This window comes from Molothrus ater, chromosome 7 (assembly GCF_012460135.2).
Source record: "Molothrus ater isolate BHLD 08-10-18 breed brown headed cowbird chromosome 7, BPBGC_Mater_1.1, whole genome shotgun sequence".
NCBI classification, from domain to species: Eukaryota; Metazoa; Chordata; class Aves; order Passeriformes; family Icteridae; genus Molothrus; species Molothrus ater.
The window spans coordinates 671,344-696,200 of record NC_050484.2 but is presented as its reverse complement, the minus strand read 5'-3'; the positions used below and the strand labels follow the sequence as shown (position 1 = coordinate 696,200).

Genomic DNA, 24,857 nt, shown 5'->3' with positions numbered 1-24,857 from the left:
AATTGGGGTGGCTCTATCCTGTGTGCTGGGATAGCCTAAAGGGAGAAAATTCCCTTTATTAACCAGACCCATCCAGGTCCCTCCACTGTGCACAGTGACACAACTGCTTGGATCCTTTTCTGTGCAGTCTGTTACACCCAGGAATCCTCCCAGGCCCCTTTTCTCAGGCATTCCTGTTCCCAGGAGTGCCTTTTTCCCTTTGGTTCCCTCCTAGGAGCAGGAGGGGCTCAACACCATCCCCCTCCCAGCAGCTTTTTCCAGCAGTGCTGCCCAGCTTGCACCTCCCAGGCTGCTGATGCAGGCACAGAGAGGTTCCTCAGCCCCCTGGGGATGGTGTGCTGGGTATTTCCAGGTACCTGTTGTCAAGTCCACACAGGAATTCTGTGATCAGAGGGAAAAACAGGTGTTTGTGGCTCTTATTCACCAAGATCTTCTCTAAGTGTGATCCTGTGCCTGACATGAAGGTGGTGCTGCCTCCATCAGTGTCCTGCAGGGTGTCCCAAAGTTTTAGAGTGTCCTTATAAATCCTTTGCCCTCAAAACTGCTGACTTGTAAGTAAACAAGGTGCATTAAACAACAAACACATTGCTGTTCATGCAAACAAGCTAATCAGGCATTACTTTCTATGGGAAAATAGAAAATTAAACCCAGATTTTGGTGGCCATCCACCCAAATTACCAGCTGGCTGCTTGGCTTTTTTCTGCTGACACCCACAGATATGAATTTGTCTGTGCTAAGGCCTCAAAAGGTGCAAGTGCTGCTCCTCCTGCAGCTGTGTAAATATTCAGCTTGTGGTGGATTGCACCAAGTGCCTCCTAATCCATCCCAATTAAAAAGCAGTCTTTAGAGCTGTAATGGTTTTATTGAGGACTGTAATGCTTTAGACCCACAGATATATAAAGCAGTTAGTTTTATAAAGCATATAGGATATTAAAGTAATGAAAGACATTAAAGTGACATCAATTTTTAAGGAGAGTTACTTGCTGAAATTAATGAGTATGGCCTAAAAGTTGATGGCATGTTACAGGCCTGAGTAATGAACCCTTCTGCCCCCTAAAATCTCTTAGAATAAATAATGCTTGAGCAAGTCAGTGGTCATTAACTCTTTATCCTCTGAGAGCTACATGTTACATCTCATCTGTTTTTTTTTTTTTTTAACTTAAAAAAAAATCATTCAGAGAGGAATTCTCTTCCCTGGAATACCTATAACATTAATTTGTCATGCCTTCACAGAGAAATAGAGTTGTGACTGGAATGGCCAGGTGAGAAACCCTTGAGGAAGTTACTTTTTCCCTTTCCCTTTTCCTTTCCCTTTCTTTTTCTTTCTTTTTCCTTTTCCTTCTTCATTTGTTTCCTGTGCTGCGTTCCACGCTTTCCCCAGCGGGGTCTTGGCATACCAGGCCTGGAGAACCAAAAAAGCATTTAATAAAATTTAAAAAAAAACCAAAAAACCAGGGCAAGTCAGACTACTTAAACATTTTACTGCTATAACAGAGCATTCCTTAAAAAACTCAAACCTCTTAAAATCCAGGCTGGCTGGTGGAGAAGCCAAAATGAAACCCTCAGATCTCTTGAGAACATTATTATCCCAAGAAGTGCAGCAATTGATCGAGCTGAGTCTCATTAACAGCAATACTTAGCTGGGCCATTTGTGTTGCTATAGTTATGGAAATGTTAAATTCCATGATCAACCCCATTTCCAGAGAATATAGCTCTTGTCAGAGCTCCCTCTGCTCCAGACTTGGCAACAGACAAATCATCCCCTCCTCGTGCCTCTGCAAATCGATGCAGACAGCTTTGATTTCCATGAGGGAGCTCAGGAAGCCAAACAAACCCCCAGCATTAAGAACCTGTTTATTGCTTTCAGATGCCTGCTCACAGGCCTGTGACTTGTAAATGATGCTGCTGGAGCTGCTCTGCACACTTGCCCAGCTCCTGGTGTCAGGGAGGCAGCTCTAGGCTGTGTCAGAGTGATGGGAAGTGAAGGAGAAGGGGAGGCTTTCAAGTCAGCCCTGGGTGGCAATTACTCCTTCCTTACTCCTTCTTCCCTACAACAACCTCACTCAAAGTCCTGCCTAAACCAGAGATTCACATTGTGCCAGGCATTGATAACATTCCTTCCTGACTATGGGCTGCTATTTAATGTCACATCTCTGCCCAGGTCATCTCCAAGCTCCCTCTCAACATGGCATCCTGCAAAGTCCATCTGCTCCACCCCAAATCCCTGAAGAGTTTGCCTTCTCCACTTGCCCAGTGTGTGTTACAGGAAAAGAAGCTGGGAGAAGAGGTATTGGAAGGGAATAGGGAAGGAAAACTCAGCATGTTCCTCTCCTGACCCCAGATGGTCCTTCCTGGTGCCACCTTTTCAAGATGGGGTCAAATTTCCAGCTGCCTGCTGGACACTGCAGTTCTGCTTTAATTATCTGAATTAGCTGAGCTTCCTCCTCCAAAAACCCTGATGAAAACAGCCTCCAGCCTCCTGGGTGCCCACATCCAGGCAGGACATGGATGGTGGTGGGCAGGAACCCCGTGGCTCTCAGTGAAGTTGAATTTTGCTGCCTCAGTCCCAGGCCAAACTATTCCAGGTTCTGGGAGAACCACAGAGCTGGGATGTGTTGCTGTTTCTGGTCCTTCCCATGAGAAGGATGAGGTGGGGACTGTGAGTTTGGGCTCCCTGGCAGTAGCTGAGGGAAGCCAGGAGAGCCCAGTGATGTCTCTGGCCCTGGATGAGACTCCATGAGGCCACAGAGATTTTATTCCCCTTATTTTTGTGTTCTGGGTGTAACACCCTCCAGACCTTATGTGGGAGGTGGAGAGGGTGGGAAAACCTTGCCAAGAGCTTTCTGGGAGCTTGGTGGGCTGGAAAGAGCTGTTTGATCATCTCCCTGCCAGCTCTGGGTCACTGGCAAAGGACTCGAGGCATTTGGCAGGAGAAGCCAAGAGACCCTGGATGTCTCTTTTTGTTCTCTTCCCAATTCTTTGTCCAAATATTTCAGTGCACAACAGTAACCTTTTGTCTATTTAGCTGGTGGAGCTGTTCCATGAAATCAGCTCCTCAGACACAGCTAAAATTAAAGTCCATTTATCACCAGCAGCTGCACTGGGGATGGAAGTTACTGGCAGCAGTGACTGATCAGTGTTAAAATATTTGGCTTTTGGAGGAATGATGTCCACAGGCTTTGGAATGCATTTTCTTGGGTAATTCTGTGGCTCCCACATCCCTGGAAATGCTCAAGGCCAGGCTGGATGGGGTTTGGAGCAACCTGGGATAGTGGAAGGTGTCCCTGTCCTTGGAATGGGGTGGAACAAGGTGAGATTTAAGGTCCCTTCCAACCCAAACCATTCCATGATTTTGGTCCAGTCACTACCAGGCAGAACTGGTGTGGTGAGCTGGCTTTGCCTCTCCAGAAATCCTTTCTGTGTGAGGATTGATATCAACCACCCTGGTGCACTAATTTATAATTTCAAAAAATGTGGCTGTGTAATTGGGGCCAGAATTTGAGTAAATGGAAGGCAGAAATCACATTGTCACCAAATTTTGCATTATTTATATTCATTTTGGAACCCTGGCAGAATATAAATGTTAGACTGGGAGATTCATGCTTTCAGGAAAGAAAAACCCAAGATTCATCACAGGGCTAATCTTCACTTGGAACACAGTGTTTTAGCTGCCCCACTTCCACAGGGGACACAGCAAAGCAAAGGGAAAAGTCCAGAAATGGCAGTGATTGGAAGCTTGGGAAGAGGGGCTTCTGTGTGAGGAGAGATGGGGATTACTGGAGTTAATTAATGCACAAGGCTATTTTGACAATCCTGCTCCCCTGTGCCATATCACAGGTGCTGCAGCAAGGCTCCGTGACATTTAAAAGGGAAACAAAATTCCATCAGATAAAAGGAAATACTTTCTTAAGGGCTGTAATTAATGCAAGGAGATGATTGCCATGGGATGCTGAGGACAGGATCATTTGAGCTGTGTTCCAAATGAAGGGCTGCCTGGGCACTTTGTGCTGTACAAGATAGGAACATTTTATAGTGACTGGGATAATATTTTCAAGTTAAACTCACACTAAATACTTGCTCTCATGTTTCAGGGTACAAATGGATTACTACTTGGAGCTGGGAATGATGGAGTATTTTTTTTTCTCTTTGCTGTAACACTGAACCATTAGCCTTTCCCTGAGGAGAGATATTGGTTTAGTGAGCAAGCATGAGGAAAAAAAAAAGGGTAATTTGCCAAATATCACAAATTCTGCATGTGTTGAGTGAGCCAAATGGCTCTAAATGGAAATGGGGAAGTACTCAGCAGGGCTGGGAGAAATGTGCACTGTCATTAGGGCAGCAGTGGGAGAAGCCTTGGAGAACACTGTGGGAATCAGCATCCTGGTTGTGGTGGGAGGTGCTGGGGGGTTCAAGGAGCAGGACAACAAGGAAACCTCCCAGCCAGGAAATTATTATTCCCAATAATTCCTAAAGGCAGTAGGAATTAGGGGGGGCATGGGATGGAGAAAGCTCTTTTGGGGACTGCTGGAGCAGTCCAGAGGTCTCACCTCACTGGGAGCCCCTGGGGCTCCCTGGGGCACAGCAGGGCTCTCTGCCCAGTGCCCAAGGACTTTGCAGCATTTATCAGGCTGGAAGGTGATCCATGGGTATTTGAGGCATGTGTGGAATCACAGAATCCCAGACTGGTTTGGGCTGGGAGGGACCTTAAAGCTCATCCCATCCCACCCCTTAGTGGGTGGGGACACCTTCCCCTATCCCAGGTTGCTCCAAGCCCCATCCAACCTGACCTTGGACACTTCTAGGGAGCAGCAACAGCTTTTCTGAGCACCCTGTGCCAGTGAAAAAATACACCTCAAACTCTCTCAGTTTTGCCCTCAAGATTTTATAGCCCTGAGGGATGGAGCTTGAGGCAGAAACTCATTTATTTTAAAGCCTGGAAGGAAAACCTCTAAAGAAATAATTTTTGAAATTATTTAAGAGAGGGGCCTAGATCTTGGACATTGAATGGCCAAGTGTTTTGCCTTCTCAGGGTGATGTATCCATGCTTGCTGAACACCTCAGCTCTGGAAGGAAAAGGACAAATGCATGGAATTGATGGTCCCTGTGTGTTTTATCCATGCATGTGGAGGCTACTCTGCTCAACAAGAGCAGCAGCAGGTTCACCAAAGCACTCTGCCAGCTGTGCTGCCAAAATAAGGACTGGTTTGGCACATCCCAGCTTGGGGGAGATGGGTTTTGGTGCTGTTGAGCCCTAAATCATCATTCAAATAGTGAGGTGCCAACCCACCAGCACAGTGAGCAGGTCCCTACACCAAGTGTGGCTGGACATGGCAGGGAATGTGTTCCAGACTGCAAGGCAAGGTGTATTCTGTTACCATCTGCAGGGCAGCTGTCTTCTGTTAATTGGGCAGTTTTCCTTATCTCTTCCACACCCACTCCTCCCTCCAGGTAGACATCTGCTGATAACAGCTATTGAATGTCACTGCATGCCTGATAAGAACTACAGCATCCCACTGGGAGATGTGAGCCCAGAGGGAGGAGCCAAGCATTGCTACCTGGATATAATCTGGAGATTCTGGAACACCAGCACAGCTTCTGCACTGGATTGCCCAGAGGAACAGCAGCTGCCTCTTTCTTCCACTGGATCTTCAGAGGAAGAGACTGCACCTTTCTACAGGATCCCTGCTCCAGCAGAACCACCCCTGACACTGCAGGAGGGCTGCAGCCACATTTCCAATGGGACTGCCACCAACACCCTGACCCACAGGGTGTCAGGTTGTGTTCTGACTCTGTCAGTGTTGTTCTGGTTTACTGCATTGTTTATTTTATCCTTTTATTTTCTTCTCTAATAAAGAACTGTTCTTCCCTGCTCCCATATTTTTTTGCCTGAGAGCCCCTTAATTTCAAATTTATAGCAATTCAGAGGGGTGGGGAGGGTTTACTTCTCCATGTCAGGGGAGGCTCCTGCCTTCCTTAGCAGGCTCCTGTCTTTCCAAACCAAGCCAAATGACAAAAGACATGAAACAGAGAATTCACCTGGAACGCTTCTTCCTCCTCGTTGTACACTGGGTCATGTCTGGCCAGAGAAGTGACAAACTCAACAGTGCTCAGGGGCTTCCTGGCCATCTGCAGCAGCCTCAGCTCAGTCAGCACAGTGTGCACCACGTCCACAACGTGGCCCTGGGTGAAGCCATCTGACACCTGGGCCAGGCAGTTGAGGTTCAGCAGCTTGGTGAGGGTCCCACCACACTGCAGGATGTAGTGCTTCCACAGGGCTGAGCACCAGGACATGCAAGAGAGACAATGCAAAGACAGAAATTCAAGGAAAGCAGGGGAAAGATATTTTATTATTATTTATTTTGTTACTGGAACAAGAAAATAAGGACTATCAATCAGGAAAGTCAAAATTCAATTTTTTTTTATGTGCTCTCTTTTCTCTTCAGATTTGCAGCATAGGGCTTTTAGGCATGTGTGCTTTTAAATCCTTACTGAGAATTTTTGGTTTGTGCCAGTGCCTTTCACTACTGAATTTATGGTCTAGTTATTCAAAGGCAGGCAGGAAACAATTAATTTAAAGAGGAAATCCTTATTTCCAGAAGAAATCCTTATTTCCAGCTCAAGTATAATAATATTTTATTATTATTTATTTTGATACTGGAACATGAAAATAAGGACTATCGATCAGGAAAGCTAAAATTCAAAATTTTTTTTTGGTGTGCTCTCTTTCCTCTTCAGATTTTCAACATTTGTGCTTTTAAACCCTTACTGATAATCTTTAGCCACCAGTCAGTGCTTCTCAGCAAGTCATTGAGGGCACATAGAGTGGGGTGGGTATGTGTGTAAGAATGGGAAGAACCACTTGTGTGTGCACACAGAACCTGTGCAGTGCTCCCATATGGATGTGCAGTGTTAAATACCTTTACCACCAGCCTGTTTTTATTTCTCTGACCCTCATCACAGCTTATTCCTGCTGAGCTGAGGGGCTCCATGTCCCAGAGGATTCCAGCTATCAGGCACATGTTTAAAGGTGCAAACTTTCTGTGATTGGGGTTTTCTGCTTACTTGAAAGGTGAACTTGGTTGTAACTTTTAGCTGTGAACTTCTGTGACCTGATTGATTTCTTTGGGGTTGTGAAGTGGCTGAGATTTTGTTCCCAAAGAATAGGAATAATACCAATTTTTTTGCTTTGTTTTATGTTAAGTAAAGCTCTATTTCAGAGAAATTTAGGGGAACTTTGATGTGGCCTCCTCAGGCTTTGCTTTAAAGCATTACATAGAAATATTTGGAAAAGATTAGGAGGATTATGGATAAGAGGTTAAAAAGTTTCTTGAATGAGACATTTTGAGTCTGCTGTGCCTGAATGCTCAGATGTAGCATGAAGATGTTGGGTGGAGGTTGGTGCTGCTGGAAAAGCTGCCTTGTTCTCCCCTGGACATCAATTCCCTGGACTGGAGCCCATAACTATTGACAGCTCTGCTCTGCATTTCTCACTCCAGCAATTTGTGGTCTCCCACTTGACTCGTGCTCGTGCTCAATAAATATTGGCTGAATCACTAATTCATAAAAGAGGAATTGATGCACACAGGCAGATATTGTGTGCTGCAGCTCCTGGTGCAGGTGTGTAACACAAGGCACTGTCTTGCTGGGTGATTAATGGCAAGAAATCAGTATGGGATTGTGAATCTTCCAGTTTAATGATTTCCATTGTATATTTACTGCTCCCACTGAGCACAGATTGGAATACTCTGCTCTGTAACCAGAGGGGGGGCTGCAGCACACAGGTAGCTGTGCACTGTGTGTTACAAGGATTTGTTATGTCATTATTTTTCTGTCAAAACAAGTTTCTTTCCTTCTCAAAGGGGGTGTCAGGCACTGAAAACTGACAGCATTGGGAGCTGAAGATCCTATTTCCATAGAACTTCAGAGAAGGCTGGGGCTGAAGAACAAGCCAGGCACTGTTTGAAATGGGGCAACATCAAAGAATTAAAAAGCTACACATTTATTCTGCTTTAAAATGCCACAAGTTAACTTTTTTGGGCATTCTGAAGTGTGCAGTTGAAATCCCCTTGAGCTGGTCATTTTTTTGGACTCCAGGTTAGTGGTGAGAGTCCCAGAATGTGGCAGTTCAACCCCCAGAAGTGAGCACAGCTAAATTCAGCTGCTGTCACCTCCTTTCTCTAGGCTTTTCTTGTGTCTCCTTATCTCTCAGCAATTCCTCAGAGCTGTCACCTAACATGAAACACTTGTTCCCTTGCTTGGTGACCATTTCCCATCCACAGCAGGAAAATTATGGAACCTGGGAGAGGTTTGCAATGTGCCAGGCAGCCAAACTCTGTCCTGGGCTCACCCAGATGTGCATCACCTGGGTACCTGGGCTGCCCTGGAGGGATGCAGGATGAAACTGGGCTGCACAAGGTGTTTGTCAGAGTTTTGTAACAAGGTGACACTGGACAGAGCAGAGACTGCCTGTGTGGCAAGGTCCCTGAGCAAAATGGGTTTTCTTTTATTGCTGTTTATTGCAGATTTCAGGGTGCTTAAAAACCTCAAAACATTGGAGTTTTGTTTTATTAAAAAAACCCTGTTTTCCTTGAAAGCTTTGAGTCTCAGTACATGGAATATTCAATGATTTTGTCAGAATTTGGGAGGGCCTGTCTGTCACTGTAAACATTTGATAGACCAGACATGCAAAATCATGGATGCCTGTACAATTTCTCTCATGATCTGTAAGCACAAAAAGTGAAATTTGTGAGACAGAAAATTTAGTCCTCCTGACATGGTTTGGTTTTGGAGAGGCTGAGAAGTTGTGTTGTTTGGAGTATGGAGACTGGAAATTCGGAACTGCAAACTGGAACCAGAAATTCAGAAGCAATGTGTTAAAAAAAATTTAAGAATTAAACCACAAAATATGTGCTGAAATGGGGGGGGGGTGGGGGGGTGGGGGGGAACCAGCTCAGCTTGGTGCACACTGAACTCATGGAAAAATGTGACTTGGTGGTGAAGAGTATTTTAAACTCTTCTCCCAGCTTCCATTTTTATTATTTGGCCTTTGGAGTAGCCTGTATTGATTTAACCTACATTTCCAGGACTTGAGACACACCATGGGCATGACTTGAGCTGAAGGGCAGTTCTGAGGATGACCAGGCAACAAGCAGGAATTTGAAGCAGTGGCATTAACCCTGAGGATGAGTGAAATACTTGCCAAATCTTGTCAGGTAGTCAGGCTTTGGGATGAGAATGATTTTCTGGTAGACTTTGCAGAAAGGTCCCACATTGGCATCAAAGGGTCTCCTGGAGGTGCCCACCAGCAGAACCCTGTCCTTGGGTTTCAGAGCCCTCAGGAATTGGGGCAGGAGCCTGGCCAGGCGCTTGAAGTTCACCTGCAGCACGTGGAAACAGGAGAAGGAAAGAGTTGTTAAGGATGCTGACAGCTCAGAGTTAATGAGCTGGAGCTGGACCTGCTGCCTGCAACAGGATTTTGGGGGTTTTTCAGTGCTCTGGTTGTATTTGGCGTGAGCTGGTGAGATATTAACACAAAGTAGGAAGATTCTGCTTCCTCAAATTCAGGTAAACACTTGATTTCTGCTTGTGTTTTTGTGGGTTTGTGCCAGTGCCTTTCACTACTGGATTTATGGTCTGGTTATTCAAAGGCAGGCAGGAAACAATTAATTTAAAGAAGGAAATCCTTATTTCCAGCTCAAGGAGAAATATTGCAGGGACCTGCACACCTGATGAACCTCGACAGGCAGAAAATTGTAACCTGGTTTGGAATCCTCCCAGCTCTTGGAAGTTACGATTTTCTGACTTCTAAGTGTGAAAAATACACTCCCTATTTTTTGCTGTGCTTTCTAACTTTGCTGAGGCTCTGAGAACAAAGGTTCTGGGAGCTCAGGGTTCATTTCTTTGCAATAATTTACTGCTTGACTTTGTAACACATTTTTAACTGCTACTTACAGAACAGATGAGTATTGAGCAGAACCTTTTATTGGAGAGCCTTTCATATACAATATAAATATTATTTATATTTGATAATGTTCAAGTGAATATTGGCTGCAGAAGCCTAACCAGATTGTTGTGGTGTCATTACTGTTCATCAATAAGCTTTCCCACAAGTTTTGGGGTAGAGTAGCACTTTTTTTTTTTTCCTAAATAAGCTTAACACAATACATCTGGTGGATCATTCCTTTTCTTCTCATGGTCATGCTATGCATTTCTGTCACCCTGGGATGAGCACAGTAACTGATTCTTGCTTTGGCTTCTGAAGGCTGAGCTTGGCTCATCTTTTAGGATGGGCCTGGTCTAGTGGAAGATGTCCCTGCCTTGCAGGAGGTGGAACCAGATGAGCTTTAAGGCTCCTTTCAACCCAAACAATTCTCCAAAATTCCAGCACTCCCAAGGGACCTCTGCCTGTTGTTCCAGGCTCATGCTCTCTCCTCTAAGTGTTGGGTGTGCTGTGAACAGTTTGGGATGTGTGGGATTCCAAGCCTGGAGCCAACAGGCTCCCATCAAGGGAAGGTCTTGGGATGGGTACAAGGGCCAGAGGGGATACCCTGGACTCTGAAGTGGGCAGGACAAGAAAATTTTCCACACAGATGGCAAAGCAAGCAAGGATCATGAGTAATCCAGGCCATTTTGGGCCCCTAATCCTTATTTTAGTCCCCATCTGCATTCTCTGTCAGGGTTTGAGCCCAAGAGAAAGGTTCCCTCCCACTGTGGGGACCACTAAGGGTCCCTCTGATGCCTTGAGAGGCTGACCTAGAACAAGAGTTAAAGAATAAAGCAGGGATTTATTAAAAGGATCTCCTCCATGGATCCACCTTGGGCAGCACAAGAGCCCAGCCAGGGCTGCACCCAATATGATCCAAAATGGTCACAAAATGGACAACTGGTCACAGGGTCTGTCACTTTTGTAAGTTCTGCTCCATTTGCATATTTGAGTTAATTGTCCAATTCCAGCTTTAGCCCATCCAGTCCCACCCTGCTTCTTTTTCTCTCTCCAGCCCACGTTGTTTGTGCTCTTGGGCCTGAGATTTGGATCATTTGTCCTTGGTGCCCAGCTGGAGCAGGAATTGTTTTGTCTCCCTGCTCTGTGAAGAGAGCTCAGCATCCCATAATATGAAGCCCAGACCCACACACTAAAGCAGCACAGAATCTGAAAAATACCAAAGCTAAACCTGACGCATCACCTCCAAGGATCAGTGCACCCCCATCATCTCACCCAGCCCTGGCAGAAGGAACAGCCCCAGCCAAGGTTGGGTTGCCTTGTGCTGCCTTTCCAAAATACATTCTTGTGACCACCCCACAGACACTCTAAGATAAAAAGGTTTAATTTTCCATATAAAGCTCTAAAACAAAATATTCTGCAGGCAGCAGGAACTGGGGTGGTGTTGTTGCTGTGAATATGGGGCAGAATTTTAATTTTCTTTCCAATGTGGAAGCCCCACGGGAGAGGAAGGAATGGAAGCAATGGCATTAGGACTCCTGGGAGCCCAAAGAAAATAATCTGTAATTGTAACTATTTAACACAGGCTCATTGTTTTTGCAGTGGAAATCTATCCTTGTTACTTTATTGTTCACTTTGGCTCTATCCAATTTCTCAAATTAATAGAGCTGAACAATTTAAGTTCATCTCAACTTTTAGCTTCTTGCCTCATATTTTGAAATTCTCCATTTTTCCCTTTTACTTTCCAGTGCACTGATGAGCAGTGACTGGACTATTTTTAAATAAAGCAAGGATAGGTGGAAGAGAGAAATGTGACCTCTTGGGGGCTCTTAGGAAGTCACAAGACTCTCTGAAAAGCTAAAAAAAAAAAAAAAAGTTAGTGAGACAAGCTATTATCAAGCAAGCTTTGGCAGGTCTGGTCATAGTGGTATGTGCTTTGTGTGGGCTGTAGTGCAACAGGAGAAATGATCTGCACTGAAATAAAGAAGAATTCACCTCATCTTCTCCCTTCGATGCCCCTTTGGAATATATTCTCTCAGTGTCTCCAATCCACACCACTGAAGGCTGCAATTCCTTGCCCACCTAGGAGAAAATGGGGGAGAAAAGGCAAAGAGTTGATTAACACAGCTGCAATGTCACACCTGGGAGCCTTCACTGGGCTTTTGTATCCAGATTTCAGCAGCTCAATTAGCCTGGCTTATTTTTTATCCCTGGGAATGTTGAGCAATCATTGATAGCAGTGCTTGGCAAATCCAACTCTTTCTAGTTAGGAATGGAGCATTAAGAGCCCACCCAAGACTGGATCATTTTGTCTCCTATGCTTATCTTTAACTTCTCAGCATGAATTCAGTTGTGTTCCTGCAAAATGAAGCCTGGATTTGGTGTTCAGTGGAAAATCATAGTCCAAGGGCAGCTTTAGGCTGAGGCTGGGACCCCACCCTGCTTTTCTGGATGGGGACACAGGCAGGGCATGGCTGGTGCATGAGAGGGAGGGCACTCTTCATTAAGCAAAACAGTTTGTCAATTTTCTGGTTGAAACATTTAATTTGCAGTGAACCCAAGAATTAAATTTGAAGGTGGGGCATTGCCCAAAACTGGTTTTTCCTGCTCCAAAGTGGGAGGCACGATACCCCTGGTTCACAGCAGGATGGCAGCAATGCTACAGGCTTTTTCCACATCCTGCACTCTTCCCCATTGCTATAGAAACGCCAGAGGTTGAGCCATTCCAGAGGTTTAGACACTCTGCTGCCAAATTTTAATCACTTTCCAGTGGCTCTCAGAGTTTGCTCAGCAACAAAAAGTGACGGCTCAAGGAGCCAGTGGTAACGAGAGAGAGAGAGAGAGAGAGAGAGACAGGCACAGCTTCTTTCTATCCTGCCTATTTCTTTTTTTATTTTTTTCCTTTAATTCCCCCTAGTTGAAGCTGCTGCTTCCAGGAAGGCAGCTGACAAAACCCAGGGGCTGTGTACATCACAGGCTGCTGGCTGATTGGCAGCCAGGCAGGAGGAATTAAGTTGTGAGCAGCCCTGCAGCTGATTTTTGTGGCTGTGTTTCAAAGAGTGAGTGTGGGTGTGCAGGAGGGGTGGGCTGGGGATGGGGGAGAGCACAGGGAACAAGGGCCGGTCACTTTGTTTGCTGTGCTGCTGATGGGGTGAAGTGGAAGCAATGCCACCTTCAGCATGTGACACTTTGGTGGGTGGCAGCTGGTCAGTCCTAGAATATGTCAGGTGATAGCTCCAAGTCCAGTTGGATTGTACAACCCTGGAATGGCTGGGGCTGGAAGGACCTTAAAGCTCATCCAGTTCCACCCCTGTGGCACTGTCCCAGGCTGCTCCAAGCCCCAACCAGCCCAGCCTTGGACACTTCCAGGGATCCAGGGGCAGCCACAGCTGCTCTGGGCACCCTGGGCCAGGGCCTGCCCACCCTCACAGGGAACAATTCCTTCCTAACATCCCATCTAAACCCATTCTCTGTCAGTTTAAACCCATTCCCCCTTGTCCTGTTCCTGCAGGCCCGTGTAAATAGCCTCTCTCCCTTTTTCTTGTAGCCCTTTCAGGCACTGGAAGTGATGCCTCAGGTTTGAGCTTTTATATTTTCAGGTTCTGTGCTGCTTTAGTGTGCAGTTCTGAGCTTGATATGAGGGCATGTGAGCTCTGTGCACAGAGCGGGGAGACAAAACAATTCCTGCTCTAGCTGGGGACCAAGGACAAATCATCCAAATCTCAGGCCCAAGAGCACAAAGAACATGGGCTGAAGAGAGAAAAACAAGCAGGGTGGGATCCATAAGCTAAACCTGGAATTGGACAATTAACCCCAATATGCAAATGGAGCAGAACTGATGCAGAACCGTGACCTCATGACCATTTTGGGTCCATCTTGGGTGTAGCCCTGGCTGGGCTCTTGTGCTGCCCAGGGTGGATCCATTGAGGAGATCCTTTTAATAAATCCCTACTTTATTCTTTAGCTCTGTCTGGCCTCTGTTCTAGGGCAGCCTGCACAGAACATCAGGAGGGGCTCTAAGGTGACCCCCAAGCCTTCTCTTTTCTAGGCTTGACAATCCCAATTGTCTCAGCCTTTCCTTGGAGGAGAGGTGCTGCATCCCTCTGATCAGATTGGTGGCCTCCTCTGGGCTCACTCCAACAGGTCCATGTCCTTCCTGAGCTTTTTCCTTTGGTGGATGGCAGGAACTCAAATATTTAATGTTAATAGTGAAGATGGAAAAAAACAAAACCAACTTATTAGAAAAGATATCACATCCATGGGGAGCCTGTTCAGTGCCTGCTGCTGCAGTGGGAAATAAGGGTGGGGAAAGGTTACAGAGGCTACAAAAGCTGTTGGCAAAGGTTGGATACTGCTGCTGTCTCTCTTTGTCCTTCTGGTGGGGTCTCCACAGGCTGGGAGGTGCAGGTATTCCTTGTTTGGCTTGGAGATGGTTTCTGTGCTGAGCAGCCCCCCTGAAATGCAGCCTAGGTCTGAAACCAGATTATACCTTCATTTTCACAGGAGAACACTCACTGTGGTCACACCTTTCATCTTCTTTGCCCCCTTTGTTTCCCCACTAAGTGGAAATACAATTAATAACCTCAGTTTTGGCCCCTAAAGAGAGAATTCCCTGTGTTTTCTGTTTTGAGACAAAGAGCTAAATGTAGAAAATGGCCTGCATGTGTTTGTTGCCCAGAAAAGCTGTGGATGTTCCATCCCTGGAAGTGTCCAAGGCCAGGCTGGACACTGGGGTTTGGAGCACCCTGGGAGAGTGGGAGGTGTCCCTGCCATGGCAGGGTGGCATTGGATGAGCTTTAAATCCCTTCCAACCCAAACCATTCCATGATTTTTCAGGTGTTAATAGACATTCATATAACCCAATTCAACACACTGTATTTGAGCCTGGCTGTTTCTTCTTGGAAATCCAGATGAGATCCCCAGAATACACTGGCATCTAATTTCAATTGTTGGCAGATCTGTAGCTGCCTGTATATCCCCATGTTAAACGCTCCATTTGAATTATCCATGGACAGTTTGAATCCATGGATAATTAAATGCACTGTACATAATTAATTTGTAATTGAAATTTTATTAGCTTTGCTGCAATTCCACAATGTGTTGGAGCTGCCAGCAGATGGCCCCTTAACCCTTCTAATACCACACTGAGTGAGATTTGCTTTTCGGGAAAATCATTATGGAAAAAAAAAAAATAAAAATCCCTCTCATCCTGCTGTCAAGAGTCACCAAAGATCAAACAGCACTTTTGAAAGCCTGGGGTTCAGCTTTTCAAACCTGGGAGCCTGAGTTTAACAGTTAAATTGTTACACTTGAAAATGCAGGAATTTGATTCTTGCCCAGCACATGTTGCACAAGGCTCCTCCAAACTTGAAGGATTTGATGGAATTATTTTTTTTTAAAGGCCCAAGATATTTTAGAAGTTCAAGTTATTGCTAAAAAGCTTAGTGCTCTGTAGTTTATACCCCCAGAAATGCTGCACTGAAACCTGTGATTAGACCTGATCAGTGGGAGCATCACCAGGTAAATATTCCTGTGCTAGTGATGAGGCCACTGTATTCTGTTTTGTGAGGCAGAAAATGACTTGCAACAGGATAAATTTAATTTTTAACCTTAGGGTAACACAAGTTCAAGCTGCTTTCTCACAGAAATAATTGCATATTTGAGCACTGTATGATACTTAACACTTCAAGGATCTCAGAATTCCAGCAGGCTGAGCTGCACCAAGAGCAGAATTGTTCTGGATGCTGGAAGAAAGACTCATTGTACTGTTGTCAAATTTTAGCTGTGGTGGGAGAGTCTTGTGGCATGGAAATGCTAAACACACACAGAATTCTGTCAGTGTACCAGGACAAGCTCCTGAACCTGCCAGAACAATGGTCTGGCTGACAATACAGCAGTGTTTATGAACAAATGAACACAAATCAGTGGGAAAAAAATTAAATTAATGGCAGCCTTGAAAATTCTGTTGCTTCTAAATGCTGGGGTTGTATAATTTAATCTAAATAAACTGCATCATATCCCTTTTTTGGGTGTAACACTTGTACAGTCACCTCTGAGCTGCTGAAGAGCAGACCCGAAGAGGCTGATAAGAGTCCTCCAGCACTGATGGTGCTGAAATATTTCTGGACAATATTTAATTTCTGTGGCCCTGCACAGCTCACACCGAGCTGCTGTCACACACACACAGAGCTCCCCTGCTGGCATTTCCTCCTGGTCACCTCTCCCCAACCTTGCAGCCTGGCCAGAGCTGCTCTGAGGAGCTTTCCCCAGGTGTGCCTTGGGGCACAATGAGCTCTGTGTGTGCTCTGTGCCCTGAGAGGGGATGGACCCTGGGAGGGGCTGGGTCCCTCTGCTCGGGATTAACCCCCTGCTTGGCATTTTTATTGCCCGAAGCTAAACCTCTGAACTACCTGGGCTTTTGTGTCACTGAGGTGGGCATTCTCCCCTCTGCCCTTGCTCCTTTCTGGATCTGATTTTGCTTCCATGCCTCCTTCCCTGCCCTTCCTTGCATCTTTCCTGGATTTTATGTGGACATAGGAGAGGCAATTGGCACAAGCTGGCAGCTCAGGCTGGGAAATGGGGCTTAATTGGAATATTCCAGTGTGGAATATTTCAGTTAATATTGAAATATTAAATAAATAATAGTTCATTAAATTGTTATGTAATATTACATAGAAATAAATAAGATTTAATATTGGAATATTAAATTAGTAATAGTTCATTAAATTGTTACATTGTATTACATTATTATTGTATTATATTATAATGTATAATATATAATTACTATAATAGCTAATATTACATGATATATATAATATTACATTATATATAATAATATAATTTAATGATATATTATAATATAATGATATTATAATATATTATAATATAATGATATATTAAATTATAATGATAAATATGATAATATAATATATTATGCTATATACTATGATATTATAATATAATATGATAATATGATAATAATATAATATAATATAATATAATATAATATAATTATCATATTGCACATTAGAAATAAATAAGATTTAATATTGAAATATTAAATAAATATTATTTCATTAAATTGTTATGTAATATTACATTATTCTTGTATTTTATTATAATGTATAATATATAATTATTATAATAGATAATATTATATAACATATATAATATTATACATCTTATTATATTACAATATTACACATTAGAAATAAATAAGATTTAATATTGAAATATTAAATAAATAATATTTCATTACATTGAAATAATTACATGATATTACATTGAAATAAATCATATTTCAATATTATTTTAGAAATAATATTTCAATATTTCTTTTATAATAAAATTTATCAATATATTTTATTGAAACAAATAAGATTTCAATGTGGAATATTCTGCTTCACGCTTCCAGAGTGAGTTTTGTTTTGGGGGGAGGATTTCTGGGAAGTGCTTCTCTGCTGGACACAGATCCTCCCCTTTTGGCTGTGAAGCAGAGCTGACCTGGCAGGATTTGCTCAAGCTTGGTGTTTGCAGCCTCTTTCAATAGTTTCCCTATTCAATATCAATCTCCCTCCCATCTCTGAACAGGCAGATTGAAATGTTGGTGTTTCTGCTCTGGTATGAGAAGTCATTTCCTCTGGATGACATTAAAATGCCTGCCTGGAGTCACACACAAGCTCTCTTGGATCAGGGCTGCTGTGTCTCCTGTGAGTCCTCTCCCTGAGAAAGGGGGTGGGGGGGGGGAAGAATTTGGCTTTTGCATCTGAAACAAATTAAAGTTTCATTTTTTCCCCAATCCTATTCACTTGTTTAGGGCGTCTTCCACCAAACAAGTGCCAGCAGCCAACACTTCAGTCATGGAAGGAAAGTTTCCTCATGGTCATTTTATGCTCTCCAGAGTTTCCTTTCATTACAGAAACTCTTTTGTTTGCACATAGGACAGGTAATCAAAAGTGTGAGGTGACTTCACCTTTCTCACAGAGCACCATAAATCCTTATTTACTAAATCCTGGTTGTGTGGATCAGAATTTAAGAGGCAAAGAGCTGTCATGTTTCCTGTCCTTCACTCACAACTTGCAGTGCCAGGTCTGTATTTTGCTTGACTAACTCTCCATAAAGGCACTTCTGGGAAGGTGGAGTACAAAGCTGCCTTAACAAAAGTTGCTGTTTCCAAAAAAAGCTGCCCAGAAGTGTCTGATTATGGAGATCTGGGGCATTTTCAGTGATCTCTGCACACAGGGCCCTCAGATGGGGGGTACTGTGCTGGCTCAGGTAAGACTCAGAGCTGGGAATATTAAATATAAAATATCAGCTGCAAGCTATCAACGACTTCCATGGTTTGTCTGCCACATGTGCCACTGTCCAGTGTAGTCTTACATTAATCCAAATAACCAGAGTTTTGTACTGTGGTGAAAAATGAATTTTTTGGGGAGGGCAGGTACCAGTGCTCAGCTTTCTCTTGTCAAGGAATTTGTTTTGAATGTGTGTTGTTTTCTTCAGCTTGGGTAGCAGTAAATTCCTGCAGGATATAGGAGATTTCTTGTCCTCTGGTTCCTCATAAAACTTTCTCCTTAATACACAAACAAAATTCCTTGTTGCTGCTTGTGCCCATTTCTTCTTGTCCCATCTCTGTGTACCTCTGGGCAAAGTCTGACTCTGTTCTCTGTGTTATCCCCTGAAAACCCTGAAAACAGCAGCTAAACTCCCTCTCCCTCCAGCTTTATTTTAGCCCCAAATAGCTGGATTTGTCCAGATGTGTCTCACACTCCTGCCCCTTATCTCCACAGCTCTCCTCTGGAGCTGCCTGTTTAAACAGGGCAGCCCAATACTGCACACAATGTCCAGTTGTGGTCTCATAAATGCCCAATAAGAGGCAACAATTGATTATTTTAAGGTGTTTGCTATATTCCTGCTGGTACAGGCAGGTATTTGGCTGAGTTAGTGCTGCTGGACTGGAGCAGAGAGAGGGGGGAATGAGGCACATTTGGCATTGTCAGAAATAAAGAGGTGGAAGTTGTGTGAGGGCAGGATTGTTTCCAGCCTGGCTCTGAGAACCTATAGGCTCTGAGCTGAAATGCTCAGCCATGGGGACAGAAGGTGATGGGAGAGCTGAGACCACCACAGGAACTGGGAATGCAAATGGAACACAGTGGATTTGGATGCTGCTAGTACAGGCCAGTGTGAGGTCACAGGGTCACAGACTGGTTTGGGTTGGAAGGGACCTTAAATCCCATCCAGTGCCACCCTGCCATGGGCAGGGACACCTCCCACTATCCCAGGCTGCTCCAAGCCCTGTCCAGCCTGGCCTTGGGCACTGCCAGGGATCCAGGGGCAGCCACAGCTGCTCTGGGCACCCTGTGCCAGGGCCTGCCCACCCTCACAGGGATGGACTGAACATCCAGGAAAGAGAAACCCTGTGCTGTGCCATTGGCTGTGCTGTTGAAGCAGCAGGGTTTGCAGCAGTGCTGCAGATGGAACAAGTCACCTTTTGGTAAACAAGGGTGCCAGGGATGCTGTGCCTCCTTTGCTGTGCCTGCAGCAGTGACTGCTCAGCACTCCTGTGAGAATTAAAAAAATTAAGAGTGTTTTGGGAAAGCTGTAAAAGGTGTGCTTATAGTGATTGGATAAAACTACTGTCAATATGCTTTTACTTTATGTGATTAGTCAAAAAACTTTTAAAATAAGTTGTAACATTAAGTTCTTAGTCTGCTGCCTAAAATGTAAGCTGCTGGCATCTTCCCATTGTCATAACCATGTAATAAAACTGATGCTAAAAACCAAAACAACTCAAGATACGTTCCTAGCAATCCCATCCTGTTTGTGATTTGTACATAACCCCCAACCAACAACACATTCCCACTCTGTCTCCATGGCTGCTCCAGGTAAATTCATCCTGGGCTGTGCCAAATATGATCCATCTCCTGGGAAAGCCTCAAACTGGGGAAACACAACAGCCCTGGAGAGCCCTGATTCCATGAGATTGTGAGCAACTCCATCCCAGGAACTCACGGGGGCTCACTGAAGTGTCACTGTCCTTTGCAGGAGAGAAATAAGCTTGGACTGCTCCCCATGGTTTTGAGGAAGGAGTTGGAGAAGTATTTCCAGCTATTTTTAATTAATGTGGAAAAATGTAGGGGTTTGAATGTAGGCACACACATACATGATGTGTGTGTGTATTCTTATTAATGTGTATAAATACACATTTTATGCATACTCCTCTTATTGTTCATATTATTTATATGCAAGTATACCAAAATTGCTATATTCTCCTTGCTATCTTCAGCTGGAACCTTGTCCAGGAGTACAAAGGCTTCCCTCATTTTCTCCTGTGCTCCAAGCCCTTGTGCTCTGGCAGGGCCTGGCCTGCAGCCAGAGCTGAGCTCTGCCATGGATGAGGGCAGAGAAATGGAGAGCAGAAAGGTGAAATGTGCAGAGAAGAGGGACATTATCCTGCTAGCTCAGGAGAATGGCTCTGAATTGTGTCAGGGAGTGCCAGGCCCAGTGCCAGTGCCACAGCATCACAGGTGTGTGATCACAGCACTGCCACCCCTCCCTCAGCACCACCTCCTCGAGGGTGGCTTTGCTCAGCTGTCACAAAACCTGCTCCAGTGCTGGATTCCATAAAATACAGCTGATAAATCCCCAGCAAGGCCAATTTTAGTAGACCTCTGGCACTGGAAAAATATTCCCTTTGGCTTTTTCCTTATTTTTTTTTATTTGTCTGGAAATGTCTACCAGCTCCCATTTCTGGAGCAGAAATGCTGAGGATTTAGAATCTGGAAGAAATCTTGCCAGGATAGTGTATTTTTTAATTTTTTTTTTTTTTTTTTTTTTTTTTTTTTTTTTTTAGGAGGAGGGTTTGGGCTGTGTTTTTCACAGTTCATATGCCTGCTTTCATTTCCAGACTTCTCATACATTTCTGTTCCTGTAATCCTGAACCAGGATTCCTTCTTTTGAAGAACTTGCTGATAGGTAAACAGAGAGCAATATAGGGGAGAGAGCTCTTGTCCAGCAACAGCCCCAGAGAGGAAATTTCTGACCACCCCCAGCCTAGCATTTGATTAAATACTGCATGGCAAGCATTCCTGGCTGATGTGCACATAAACAGAGAACAGAATTTGCTTTATCTGTGCTGCTTTTCATATTCAAGGTAACACAAAGCTCCCATAAATCTTAATGTGAAAAATATGGCTGCTCCCAGTGATTTCTCCTGGGGAATGAAATCCTCTGCAGAGCTGCACACACTGGCTGTCAACAAGTGGTTTCACAGAATCACAGAACCATTTTGGTTGGAAAAGACCTCTAAAATCAAGTCCAACCTTTGACTTATCACCACCTTTCAATTAGTCCAGAGCACTGAGTGCCATGTCCAGTTGTTCCTTGGACATCCACAGGGATGGGGACCCACCAATCCCTGGGTAGCCCTTTCCACAAATTCCAGAAATTCCTCCTGATGTTTTGAACACTTGAAGGCAGGGAAGGAACTCCAGATTGGGTTGAGCAGCTTTGCCCAAGCTGTGTATGTTCCTTGTTAGGGAGGAACAACAATCCCCTGTTTGTCCCACAAAAGAACTGGGCCACCTTTGTGGAGAATTGCTCACCTTGAGAACCATGTGAAGCATCATGATGAGGCCTTCCCTGCCTGGATACTTCCCAGTGCTGGAAGGAGTGAGGCTGAAGAGGTTGGCTCCTGTTTCTGTGCAGATGGCATGGACCAACATTTTCTTTCCAACACCAGCAGGTCCTGCCAGCAACAGGGATTTCACCAGAGGAGCATTCTCATGGACAGTTTGGGAACCTGTAAAAAGTCATAAGGCACTATTATTGCTTTCATTTAAATCTGCCATAAAGGTAATGGAATGATTCCTCCTTTTTTATTCCCCATAAATAATTGATAACATGAATTAATTGTTTCCTTCCTATGCCATGAGTGCTCTTGAGTTCAATTCTGTATAACCAGAGCTGAGAGCCCAGCAGATTTAACATCTCTCTTTGGAACAGGACTCACCCACCCTTCTTTGTACCTCCTGATGGGAAAACTTCACTTTTAAACCCCTGTGAGCTAAAAGAATGATTTTGAGAGCAGAGGAAATGTGAGTGCCAGGGCTGCTGTGCCTGCTCAGCATTCCCACTCTGTCTCCATGGCTGCTCCAGGTAAATCCATCCTGGCTGTGACAAATATGATCCATCACCTGAGAAAGCCTCACCTTGGCAAAACACAAGCACAGACAGATTTAGGTGGTTGATGGGGATGGAACTTGTCTTCCCTGCAGCTGCCAGCACATGAACTGGGGACAGGGGAACCTCCAGAGGTGGAAGTGGCAGGAAATGTCAAATGTTTTGTCCATGCCCACTTTGCCTCGATGCCTAAAGATGTGCTGTGTCAACAGTGGTGCTGTTTAAATGTGTTTGAAAATCTCTGGGAGCACCCACTGCATCTGGAGCTCTCTCAGCCTGGTGTCCATCAGATTGTGGGAGTGAAACTGGCCCCAAAACTGATGGGCTGCAGAGGGAGCCTTTGCCTCAGCCTGGAGAAGCCCTCTGGCTTAATGGGGATGGCTGCTATTTAAAACAAATCCAATCAGGGTGGTTATCTATGTCCTAATGGTTTAACATCCCAAATAAATGGCAGGGAACTGAGCACAGAGACAAATGCCATTATTCCAGCACGGTGCAGGGTGTAGGAAGTTGTCAGCCACCCAGGCTTTATTAATATTTGGTCATTCCACAGCAATCCATTACTATTGCACAAAGATTTATTAGGAGGGGAGCAGCAGACTCCTCTGTGTTAAAAATGAAGTATAGCTTCTAATATTCTTTCTCCTTTCAGCTGCTTGTAATTTTCTTAATGCCATTTAAGCTGGGGCTTTCCTTGCCATCAGGTGGCTATTTTGAGAAAAACTTTCACTTCTGTGATACACAATTATCTTATGATGAACAAGTTTGGAGACCAATTAAGTGAAATGTCATCTGTAACAGATCACCCCATAGGTGAAACCATTCCTGAACCTTTTTTTTTTTGGTTCATGTAATAGCTTTTGTTACTCCAAGGCATTTTTCAAACTGCTCTTGCAAGTACCTTTTGTTTGTTTAACTAGTCCAGGGTCTCCTCTCCCTAGAATTTTTGCCAATTGTATGAATGGCAGAAAACTTATGGGTTCTCTTGATTAAGGGGGTGTCTCAGGGCTTGATTTCCCTAGATCAGATGGTGTCAAAACACAGCTTTGGAGGAGTCTGGGGATATGTGAAACACATTGTGCAGACAGGGATAACTGCTGAGCTCTCTCAGCTGACTGCAGTCAGACCTTCAGCCTTCCCCAAACCAGCTGAGGGTGTTGCTCCAGGTGGGAAGAGCCCCATCCAAGCTGAGGAGAGAATAACCTGAGCACTTTGGAAGGAGGGGAAAACAGAAATTCTGTGTTTGCTCTGTGTTCCAGGGCGGGAGGCAGGCAGATGTTGGTGATTTTGCCCTCTAAGGGGGATGAGCAGACACTGACACATCCTGGAGGAGTTAAAATCTCCCTGAGATCCACTGAGATTCCATTCAGGAATGGAAAAGGAGGCAAGTGAAGTACTGAGGCTGGAAAATCCAATCAGGAGTGGAAAGGGGCACAAATGAGGTTTTGATAAAGGCCCCCGAGACAGGCACTTCTTGCAATCACTGGAGTTTGGCACAATGCCATTCCCAAGTGAAAAATGGGATAGATTTTCCATTAAAAGCAAACAACCTGACCCAGCAAAGCCTTGCTAGGTATTGGCTAAGCCTGGCATTAAAACTGCAAGGGCATTTACAAGTGTTTTCTGTGATGTACAAAATGTATCCAGACTAATTCCTCCAACGATTGCACCGTGCAGCACCAGTAACATTAGCCAGCTTGTAAAAGGTAAATTGCAACCTTAGCCCTTCCCTTAACTTGATTAATTTTGATCACTGGAGCTTGTTTTAGCTATTATCTTTCCCAAGTGGTTTCCCTTGATGTGCTGCCATTCACAAACTGTTGCCATGCAAGCAGAGATGGGCTCGGGAGGGGATGCCTGCCCCTCTGCACTGTTCAAGTGCACAGCCCTCACTCTGAAGGCTTCATTGAAAAACAATTAGACTGCAAAATGCTTCAGATTGCCACTGATCAACCCTGTCAAAGCCAGTAAGATGCACTTTCTGGCAGGAAGCAAAGCCTCAGAGTGCTCTGCCCTCTGGTGTGCTCTTACCCAAGGGCAATATTCCATAGAGTGCCACGAGCTGCCTGACTTCTGGGATGGAGGGCATGGGCTGGGCCCCTGTCTCACGAAGGAGGCTCCCCAGACAGTCGTAGTAGCCTGTGAGGAGGAAGCAGGAGCTCAGCAGACGTGCCAGAGTTGTTGCAGAAAGCATCACTCAGGGAATGAGGAGCTGCCCCAGCACAGGGGCTGGAGCACACGCTCAGCAGAGCCAGGCTCAGGGACTCGAGCTGGGCAATCTTCTGGTGGAATGTGGCCCTGAGAAAGGTGAAGTGCAGAGGGAAACTGGAGCTGAGCAGGCTGTGGAAGTTGTTCAGCAGAGAGCAGACGGTTTCCAGTAACCCTTGAAAGGAACTTTGTGGAGAAGAATCATTAGCAGCGCCATAAATCACGCTGCTGGCAAAGCATTCCTGGATTTGGGATTTTGCAGGGCTAGAATCCCAGTGAACCATGAGCTCTCAGAAGGATTTCAAAAAGGGGGAAAAGCTATTTTAACAAGCTTTTCCCTGGCTGGGTCCCATCTCAGCTCCTCGCTGTGTCACCTCATTTGGTGGGGCCCTCTGCTTTGCAGTTCACCTCTTCTTTTTTTCCCCCCCTTTTATTCAAAAAAACCTCCACAAAACAACCCAAGGAAACTAAAAATCCCTGACATGAGCTGGAAGGATTTAATCTTGCCTTGGCTCTGGTTGCAGAGCTA

The 24,857-nt window shown here is 44.8% G+C and overlaps 1 protein-coding gene across 1 annotated transcript in view; it reads right to left on the bottom strand.

Moving 5' to 3' along the window:
* Positions 1 to 842: 842 nt before the first annotated feature.
* IQCA1 (IQ motif containing with AAA domain 1) overlaps positions 843 to 24,857 on the bottom strand; it is a 106,975-nt gene continuing 82,960 nt past the window's right edge. The window contains exons 14-19 of the mRNA XM_036386745.1: positions 24,152 to 24,259; positions 21,544 to 21,740; positions 11,936 to 12,022; positions 9,200 to 9,377; positions 6,037 to 6,275; positions 843 to 1,402 (exon numbers count right to left, since the gene is read on the bottom strand). Of these exons, the coding sequence (XP_036242638.1) occupies positions 1,283 to 1,402; positions 6,037 to 6,275; positions 9,200 to 9,377; positions 11,936 to 12,022; positions 21,544 to 21,740; positions 24,152 to 24,259 (929 nt within the window). The 3' untranslated portion in view covers positions 843 to 1,282. The remainder of the gene's footprint in view (positions 1,403 to 6,036; positions 6,276 to 9,199; positions 9,378 to 11,935; positions 12,023 to 21,543; positions 21,741 to 24,151; positions 24,260 to 24,857) is intronic.